Below are 10,771 nucleotides of genomic sequence, written 5' to 3'. Positions count from 1 at the left end.
TGTATTTATCCGTGTTGTACTAAATTCCCATATATCTATGTATCTATGTAATTATGGGAAGAAATAATTGTTCTCTACAAAATGTATTGGAATCCCATCGATTGTCTCGTTTACATTATATTAACAGTTCATTGACGAGTATTTCAATAAATAATATTTTATTCTACATAATAATTACTATATTTTTATTCTACATAATAATTACTATATTACTACTATTTATTTAGACTGCACGGTTGGTGGCGGCTGGCGATTCCCGCAAGGAGCAAACTCTCTGTGTGATCCACAAATTGTTGTTTCAGGTCTGGGTGGGACGTGTACTTGTATATTTATAAACGCACCCACGACACTGGAAAAAATCTTAGTGTGGTATAACATTTTTTTATACTAACATCAACTGTAGATGTAATACATTTTTTATGTTAAACGGTTTTAATTGGCTTATATTGTATGGTCATCAAAATTAAGAGTGTGTACCAAATATCAGATCGATCGGATGTCAGGAAGGGGGTTTAATTCCAGTCACTAAATTTGACCCAAACAAATAAATAGGTTAAGATAAATAAAGGCTAAAGGTTTAAGGCTCCGGGGCTGCGGACTATCTAGCAGGTTACCGGGGGTCCGGCTCGAAAAGCAGGAGTAGGAACGGGGTGGTTTTTAGTCAGTAAGAGTCTGACACTCCCTCTCGCCTCGCCTATGGCGGGAGAAACCATTGGATGATTTTCCCCTTTAAAAATTCTTGCTAAAGGTGACATAAGTCTTGAATTAGTACAATTATTTTCCGATGATAGATAATAATTAATATTAGACATAACAGTTACTAGGAAAGTTGCAATATTAGCATAATATTGTCTAATATTGACGTAGTCGTAATTTACTTTTGTTACACAAAGGTCACGGAGCAACCTAAAACTTTTACTCTAAAACTTTCATGAACATTAAGAAAATAACGTCGAATTTGTAGGGCCACCATCAATTTTGACTATGTGAGCATTGTTTTTAGCTATTGTTGTTCAAAATTATGTTATTTTGGCGATCGCCTCGATTGATGATTCCTCAAATCCCTACCCCTTAAAAGTCCGGCAATGCACTTGTAACGCCTCTGGTGTTTCGGGTGTCCGTGGGTGGCGGCGATTGATTACCATCTGGGTAACGGGTAACCGTTTGCTCGTATACCGGCTTATATCATAAAAAAATATCATAGTAACACAAAATCTGAAATTTGCGTGATGGTATGACAAATACCAATAGGTTCATGCTATAATCCATTAAATAATAAAATCGGTGATAAATACTTTCTCCTTCGAGCTCTATTTAAACGGCATAACTATAATTTTACATTGTACAAATGTACAGATGCGCACAATTTCAAAATGCCTAGTCACCCTACAGAATAAGCGATGTTATCGGAATAACTCTGAGTAGTTCAGACAACAGACATTTGTAAGTTTCATCCAAAACACTCAAACTTACTCACTCACTCAAAGTTCCTCACTACTCACTCACTCACTCTCAACGATCGTCTCGTCTCGTCTGATATTGTAAGTTTACAATTTTACTGCCTGCCAACTTTTTTCATTTGGTAAACTTTGTTACTTTATTACTTATATTATTACTTATTACATAAAGGAAAATATTAAATTACTTGTTTGTAAATAATGAAAAGCATAATATTAAAACTAGGTACGTCAAGTTAGGATTTTTTATGTGACCCAAGCAAATACAAAGAGGAGATGTCATAACTGGATTTCCCTTATGTGTGACACTTTACGGGGAGCCCCCTCCATTTTCCATCTAGCCTGTCCCGCATTACAAAAACGTTGCCAATTGTCCACATTTTAATGTGCCACTTTCTAAGCTCTTATAAACTATTTACACCTTAACAAGACTTATGAGCTCTTCTGCGGTCTACCTAGCATGTTACCGGGGCTCCGGCTCGAAAAGCAGGAGTAGAATGGGGTGGTTTTTAGTCAGTAAGAGTCTGATACTCTCTCTCGCCTCGCCCAAGACGAGAGAAGACTTTGGATGATTTTCCCCCTTCAAAAAAAAGGCATAGAGGAAAAGTAATAGGTAGGAAGAAGTTACAAAAAACACAAAAATTCAATTTCTCAAAATTGTTACAAGTATTGTTATATTTTGTTACTGTATTGTTTAAATAGCTGATACTTAACTTTTAAAACACGGACCTCGCCTCTATAAAGCTATTATTGTGCCATCTATCTTAAACTTTGAGAAGCTGTCCGTTGGTTGGTTTAAGTTTTACTATTCACCGCTAGATGGCAGAAGTACACCACGGGTCGTGACCTACAGTATTAAATATTTATCACATCAATTTAAATGTTACTAAATAAAAATATTCAACAAGGAATCATAATTAATTTCATAATATTATACAAATACATAAAAACTTTTTGGTGTTACAAAAAATCTGTATTGTTGTGGACGCGTAACCATAGCAACGTAACCCATACAATTAAATGACAACAATTCAGTGAAACATTGTCAACGGTAGATTTAATCCAGATATGTGTATATTTTCGACAAAATGTCCACAAAAGTAACCAGTTTCGCTCTAAAGCACTCAATTGACAACACATCGAGGACTTGCAAAGGAACAAACCATAAAAGTGAGAGACCCCACAGACATGTACCCAAGAAAATTATCACGTCGAAGAAACCAACAGTTTGTACGGAAAGCAAAAGTTGTTCGAGCTGCGTCAGTAGCAAATGCGCTGCGAAACCAAAGAAGATGACCAAGTCTGATCCAACAGTCACCAGGAAGGCACAACACAATGTCGTGGACTATTGCCACAAGTGTGGAGACGGGAAGAGTAACAATGGGTCTAAAGAGAAGGTCGTATCCATCCTCAGTGCTGCAAACGTTAAATGTGTGAGGAACGACAACAGTGTGAGGAAAGCCGCCAGGAAACCTTCCAAACCAGTGCAGCAATACTACAAGAACGAGAACTTCCACACGTACGAGGAATCTGTTCACGATACAAGCAATAACACAAAGAAGAACGCCTCACTAGAAACTATAAGAGAAGTATCAGAGTTACATGCCACACTATCTGAAGACTCAATATTCAGAGTGTTTTCTGACTCCGACGAAGATGTAACATACATAGATACGAATAACGAAGAGACTATTAAAAAGCTAAAGGAATTCCGACAGAAAAATTACTTCGAATGCCATTCAGCACAGTCCAGAATCAAATCCAGAGTGAGTGCCACGAGTTTGAAAGAACACAAATGCGTCTACAGATTTTATTTGAACGAGCGATTATTTCCAGTTCCATTGAACACTGATTACAACAATAAGGTTCGATGTGTGGAGTGCCAGCTACCAATGGATGTTAAACAGGAATTGACAGGAGACAAAATTAATGGGACCATTCAAGCAAAGGTTAAACTTGGTTCAGGAGACGCCCAGGATATGCTCCTCCTGCTTCCAGTTAAAGATTCTCTTATTATCGAAGAGAGAAGAAAGGAGATGAAGCAGGACAATGAGTATGTTTACTTTGGAGTTGTAAAACTGTCTGCTGATGGGAACTCCATTTTTAGAAGAAATTTGCCAGTCAATTCTTTAGCACTGAAGTACCAGAAAGGCTATCAGGAATACCAGGATAGCACCAACTACAGTTACCAGGAAATCAAAAGTGATGACATTATAATAATTTAAGAAATTTTCCAAGTTCTGCTTGTCGCTCGTTGGCTATAAAATTGATGTTGTTCCATGGTGTTACTAAGATTAGGAACGGAATTTTGGGATGTGAAGCAAAGGTATTTTGTTTTGTTCTATATTACAGAATTCACTGTATATTTATTTTTGTTCGAAATAAACTCTGTTATTCCCAATTATATTAATTGTGTGCTACCTACCTACTACTACTTAATTTAAGGTGTTCTAAAAGTATCTGCCACGGCTTTACATTCGAAACCATTCACTATTGACTACTACACTATTCAAACACAACACTACCTCCCATTAAAGCCGTGGCAGATACTTTTAGAACACTTTGTATAAAACCTCAATTTACTTAGGCCTTTTTTAAAAATAAGCTGAGCCAGTTAAATATGCTAACCAGTTTGTTAAAGCCATGCAAAAACATTTTGATACAGATTGTGGCAAGCACGGTCAATTCGTCACGTGTAATATTATTTATTCAAAGCAGTTATTATAATTAATTATTGCCAAAAATTGCAGCATCTTTTAACAAACCGCTTGTTGACATATGAATAATTCATTGCCGGTCAATATTTCGAGTAATTCCACGATTGTGCTAGAATGTTAGACAAAAACATTCGAGAAAATATTATTATTACCAGATATTTCCAAGCCAAGTTCCCTGCTAACATTACAATAATTAAAACTTGTGTGTCAAGAGCTAAATCCTTAAGATTTTGCGTTTAAATTCATCCACCATGGAAAATTACAACAATTATTGAGAAGCAATCATATTTCGACATGTTTCCCGCGCTCGCAAATAAATATGGCGGGTGGTTCGCGCGCGCCTCAGTTGCTCCACCGCGCATGCGCGTGAACTGTCACTTTCGTTTGGAAACCGCGAATGTGTTGCAGAAAGTGAAAAATTTATAAAAAATTAAATTAAAAAATCCAAAAATGTTTGATTCATTATTGCTTGTGGTATTATTGACGAGTTTCGTGGGAGCCGATAGCGGTCTCAGTTTACGTAAGTTTTTTTTGTTTTTTTTTTTACTGTTACCGCATTCTTTCACTGTTTAAAAGTTATGCGTTTGTTCCGTTCGTCACAGCCAGTTAAGTTCAAATATAAAGATTACGTACTGATATACTACAAGTCAATTTTAAGTACCTAGATCGGTACTTCAGGTATATTTAGACTACGACATTATACACTAATATACACTCATATATAAATCGAATATAGTATTTTCATGAACACGAGTGTCTGTACCTATCTAATTAGAAAATTTATTGTGATACGATATTTATTGTCGCATCAGCCGCCGGTTTATCGTACGTAGGTAGTCGTAGTTTTTAATGTCCGTCAGTAATCATGGAAAGGAGATCATCCTTTTTTAGGCCTTTCCTGAAAGGTGTCGGAGAATGAACCTACAGCTTTTACACCATAATAATATGAACTATAAATTGCTCCAAATGGCTGTTCTATCGAAACGTACTTTATTTTGTTGGCCAGACTTTTAGAGGACCCAAATATGTGTGGATCCGTAATAATATTTTATGACAAGCTGAATATTGGAATACATTGGTAATGATTTAAGTACCTTTTACAATATCCATCTCAACCTTACGCCTTTATTAATTTTTAAACGATTTACGGATTACGTAAACTTTGATATTTATTTACTTCACTTTTTATTTTTTGACAATCACTTTCGGTAGGCCCGCGACTTACCATGATATTTACGCAACCACTGTTTTATTTCCGGTAACCATTTTTACTGTAAAATAATATCAAGGTTTACATTATTTTATTATATCGAAACGCCTTTTATGAAGAGTATGCAGAAGTGTACATTACGGCACGTAATACCACTGTACAATGTGTGTACATTGTACACCTACTTTTCACCATTTGTGCTATATAATAGGGATATACTGACTTGCAATATACCGGACACAATTCCAGAGTCCGTGAGAAACTGAGAAATTTTTGAAAATCTGAAAAAAGTCCAGTAATACCGATCCAGGGATCGGACCCGAATCCCCCTGCCTGATAGTCGCACTTGCGACTACTCGATCAACGAGGTAGTCAAAAATTTAATTAATTACAACTAAAACTAATACAATCAAACACACACAAACACACCTACTACTCTATAAAAATATGAACAATTTTACAAAATCATGCCAAAAAGTACCCTCAGCTAACGAAGATGAGTATTACAGTTAGCTTTAATATTGCCTCTTGTGAGGATTGAACTCACGACCCCTGGTTTACAAGACCAGTGCTCTACCACTGAGCTAAAGAGGCTTCGGTGGACTGAAATTAATTACACGCCCCTATAAATGTATGGAGAGACATTTCAGGAGGTTTCAGTAAAAGTTTATTACAATCAAATTGTCAAGAAAAGAGTCGACGCCTTTGTGAATGCCGGTAATACAATTGTAATTGCTCTGGTGTTGCGGGTATCTAAGGGCGGCGGTGATGTCTTATCGATCAGGTGTACCGTCTGCACTCTGCTAATTATTAACGGTTTAAAAAAAAATCTTACTTAACATTACACTTAACACAGTTTTTGGAATTCTACCTGATGTATGGTTATTTGCACTTTGTTTTTGTAGGTGCTTCATTAAATGTATTCTCCACAGCCGACCCCTTTAAAGATTGCAATGGGTGATGTTTTTATGATATAAGCCGGTAAACGATCAGACGCATAACCTGATTGTAAGCAATTGCTGCCGTCTATGGACACCCGAAACACTAGAGGCGTTACAAGTATGTTTCCAGCGTTTTGGGAGTTAGGAATTTAAGGATTGTTGGGGAATTGTGGATTAGAATATTGGGAAGAGGGCAATTGGGCCTCCGGTAACCTTGCTCACACAATGCAAGCGTTGTTTCACGTCGGTTTTCTGTGAGGCCGTGGTATCACTCCGGTCGAGCCGGCCCATTCGTGCCGAAGCATGGCTCTGCCACACTTCTAAATATTCGCTTAAAATATATACATAATTATGGCACAAAATTATTCATTTAAAGTCTAGAAATTGAAATAATAACATTAATGAAGAAATTACAATTATAAAGTTTCAATTTATGTATTCTTACATGGCCCTTGACACAAAATTTGATTACCTTGCTGCTTCTTGCACTTACTTACATTATTAAATTTTATTTCTTACAATTAATCATTCACTTATTGTAAAGGAAATGTGCTAGTTTTGTGCCAAGGATTCATTAATTAATCTTATTTAATTGTAATTGATGTTATCAAGCATAATGATATGCAATGCATATGATATCTTACACAATAGCTTAAATTCGTATTTTATGCATATTTTTCCTAATAACTTAATTATGCAAATCTACATAATTTTCATGATATCTGGTAATTCAGCTTAAAACACACATTTATCGCATTAACTACCGTACTTACTTAAACTATTCCTTAGTAACAATTTTGTTCCGAAAATATTTGCTAAGGGCTGGGTTAAGTAACCATTAAATGACTTTGAGTATGGCGGGAAGGATAGTATCTAATATTATTAGTTCAGAATCTTTATAATCAAACAGAACTTTTGTATACAAAAAAAAATCACTTGAGCTAAGTCAAAGCCAGCTAGTAGTCAAGTTCAATTTATGTATTTACATTTTACATAAGAAAGCAACATACTTAACATATTATAATGCTAAAACAAAACACGAAAAATGTCCAAAATTAATCGTCTGTTATACAGCGTAATGCCTCCTGTGAGGATTGAACTCACGACCCCTGGTTTACGAGACCAGTGCTCTACCACTGAGCTAAAGAGGCTATGCGACACTGCTGTCATAATCGCAACCCTACTCGATCTATGTGGTATCTACTACATACATACTTAGACTTTAGTTATAAGTACTATGTATTTACAAACATTTAATGATAACATAATATGTTTACTTTTCGAGAGAAAGATTAGTTCTAATCAATAAAATCAAGGCCTGAAAATACAGACAGGAGCGTAGCTAGCGCCGTATCAATTATACGGAAACCCGAGCCACGGGATGTGTAAGCAAAAAATAGAAACATCCCGATCATTTACTTCATTTCAGAAATTACAAAAGCCCAACTAATCAATTCCTTCCTTTTTCGCGTAAAGTCTGCGTTTAAAAATTAACGTCATCGTATGGGTCCACAAACATGGGCTCATTGTTATAGCATCAGTGTGTATAGCACCAATGACTCCCCTTCCCAATCCTCTATTCCCCAACAATCTTAACCGCAAAAGGCCGGCAACGCCCTTGTAACGCCTCTGGTGTTTCGGGTGTCTATGGCCGGTGGCAATTGCTTACCATCAGGTTATCCGGCTTATATCATAAAAATAATACAGTTTAGGTGATTATAACATAACTAACTTATAATTAGTGAGTGTTACCCCTAACTTCTTCCACTTTCTTTGGGGGTTAAAAACATATTATCGTTACGTTAAATAGCTCACATAATTTACCTAAACATAATCAAATAACATTACAAGTAATGTAAGTAGTTATAACAAGTATTATTAAATAGTATACTTACGTTAGCGATCATGTAATAGTTGTTTCCGTGTTTGTGCGTACGCGCAGGTCTGCGGTCTCTCGGTCGGCTCGCTGCGGATCCGATTTGCTTTCACTGTGTAAATATTTTGGTGGTTCAGTGGTTGTTAGTGTTGATTTTTACTTATGAGTTTGTGGGTTTGGCAAAATTTAATGAATGTTCGATACCCATCTAAATTGAAAAGCAAAAAAATTTAGATAAATTAACTAAAAATGAGTAAGGTGTACTATTAGATAAATAAGCTATATTAATTAAACGCTAAATGTTTTTTTTTTTTGTGGGATGACATCACACCTCTATTAGGAAAGAATGGTAGTGGTGGAAAGATGATGACGAGGTATCCAACCCGTTCCTACTCCTACTTTTCGAGCCGGAGCCCCGGTAACCCGCTTGGTAGTCCGCAGCTCCGGGTTGAAATAGGGGTCCTGAAATTGAAATTCAGTTTAACCCGTTGTAGGTCGCAACGCAGATCTAAGCGAGACGCTTTTGTTGTTAGATGTTTCATTATACCGACAGATTAGAGGTTAAATAAAACTGGTATACTGAAATCATTTCTAAAGTACTTTCTGTGGATTAATTGGATATCATCCTATAGTTTCATTAATTTTATTTATGATTTAATAGATGTATACTCACTTAGGGTATTGAAAAAATAGTTTAAAAACGGACTTAAACTAACTTAAAACTAAAGAAAGCTACGAATTACGAATTTATAACAATTCAAAAAGAAACTATATTACAACCTATCCTCTATGCTATAATAACCAAGCTTAAACTAAATAATTTAAAAGAAACGACTTAAATCTAATCTAATTAAAAAAAAAATTAGACTTACAATTTTATTAAAAAAACTAACTACAGTAACTACTAATAATCGATATCAAACTAAACCTACGTTAAATAGTTTAACCAAAAAACCAGGAAAACCCAACAAATAAACTTATTAATTGACAAATACAACGAAACCAATTTAGAATATACGAAACAGCAGGACCACTACAGACAAATAATCATACGAAATAATACACTATTTCTACGATAGTACCGAAGCGCTCGGCCGATACCCAACCAAATGAATGTAACGAAACCATAGCGCAATCTATTTCGATCCCAACGCCATCTATCGAGGATAAAGACAACTTGGATTACCTATTTATTTATACTCCGTTCGGGCATTTTCTTTGTACTAAAAGTTTAATTATATTGATATTATTTTTTTCATACCTTTTTACTATTTATTTACTTTTTTTCGATGAATTAAAACAATAACATGAACCGAAGTCGTGTAACGATCGACATAGAATTATCTATACTCCGTTAGAGCATTTTCTTTGTACTAAATGTTTTATTATATTGATATTATTTTTTTCATACCTTTTTACTATTTATTTACTTTTTTTCGATAAATTAAAACAATAACATGAACCGAAGTCGTGTAACGATCGACATAGAATTATTTATAAATAATTTATTTCTTATTTTTATTTTTTGATTTTTGAAATAAAAATATATCTATGTCCTTTCTAAGGTTCTAAACTATATCTGTACCAAATTTCAACCAAATCCGTCAAATAGTTGCGGAGATTAATGGTATAAGCATAGAATGTTCGACGTGATTCTTTAATTTGACATAACTTTTTTATTTATGAACCGATTGACATGAAACAAACACTAAATGTAAATTTAAGCATCCCACAATATATTCGTGAAAACCGCATCCAACTCGGATCAGCCGTTTCTGAGATTAGCGCGCACAGACGAACAGACAAACAGACAAACAGATAAACAGACAAACAGACAAACAGACAAAAAAAAAGTTAATTACATTTTTGGGTTCGACATCGACATAACAATAACCCCTGCTATTTTTTTTATTTTTATTTTCAATGTACAGACAGCACTTTTCTACGATTTTATTATATGTATAGATTTAATGAAATCGATCTGATGAAATAAAAACTTCAGCATATAATTGTTTGTTGTAAGTAGCTTCATAATACTCTTGTCGAGAACAACACAGCGTGATGTGATCATTACATAAAGATTGGCCCTACCTGCAAGTAATACTTAGTACCTATCACTTATCTGAGGTTTATGCTCACTTACACTCACAATATACTTTCACTTTTACCGAGATGCAATGAAAGGGACGGATTATCTCGATGTGCTGGCGGTAGGCTCTTTAAATGTTTCCTTATTAAATAACTAGCTCTTGCCCGTGACTTCGTTCGCGTAGAATGACTTCTGACAGAATTTGGGTTTTTGAATTAATTTTGAAACATTTTTTTACATTAAAGTAGCATAAGTTACTCCCTAGGTACCTACCAAAAAACTTCCTATCACAATCGATCCAACCATTTCAGAGATTAGCTGGAACAAATAGACAGACAGACAAAAATTGATTTTGGGACCGATGGTGTCGTTCGTGGCAACTTATATTAATTTTTATTTATTTTTCATTTTGAGGAACAGTAAACAGTTACATTATAAAATCTTACAACTAATATAACAATGACTTGTTGTGGTCATAATG

General features: G+C 35.0%; 2 protein-coding genes and 2 non-coding genes across 4 annotated transcripts in view; 2 read left to right on the top strand and 2 right to left on the bottom strand.

The window, feature by feature from the left end:
• Window positions 1-2,470: 2,470 nt before the first annotated feature.
• LOC118274862 (uncharacterized) lies at window positions 2,471-3,803 on the top strand. The gene has a single exon (XM_035592608.2). The coding sequence runs from the start codon at window positions 2,546-2,548 to the stop codon at window positions 3,680-3,682; it is 1,137 nt and encodes a 378-aa protein (XP_035448501.2). The 5' UTR covers window positions 2,471-2,545; the 3' UTR covers window positions 3,683-3,803.
• A 706-nt stretch (window positions 3,804-4,509) lies between these two features.
• LOC118275183 (protein takeout) overlaps window positions 4,510-10,771 on the top strand; it is a 17,569-nt gene continuing 11,307 nt past the window's right edge. Inside the window, exon 1 of the mRNA XM_035593055.2 lies at window positions 4,510-4,694. Within this exon, the coding sequence (XP_035448948.1) occupies window positions 4,625-4,694 (70 nt within the window). The 5' untranslated portion in view covers window positions 4,510-4,624. The remainder of the gene's footprint in view (window positions 4,695-10,771) is intronic.
• Window positions 5,907-5,978, bottom strand: Trnat-ugu (transfer RNA threonine (anticodon UGU)). The gene has a single exon. It is a non-coding gene; the product is annotated as a tRNA-Thr (tRNA).
• Window positions 7,405-7,476, bottom strand: Trnat-cgu (transfer RNA threonine (anticodon CGU)). The gene has a single exon. It is a non-coding gene; the product is annotated as a tRNA-Thr (tRNA).

The sequence above is a fragment of the Spodoptera frugiperda genome, chromosome 11 (genome assembly GCF_023101765.2).
Source record: "Spodoptera frugiperda isolate SF20-4 chromosome 11, AGI-APGP_CSIRO_Sfru_2.0, whole genome shotgun sequence".
Classification (NCBI taxonomy): Eukaryota; Metazoa; Arthropoda; class Insecta; order Lepidoptera; family Noctuidae; genus Spodoptera; species Spodoptera frugiperda.
Note: the sequence above shows the minus strand (reverse complement) of the source record. Positions and strands in the feature narration are given on the sequence as shown.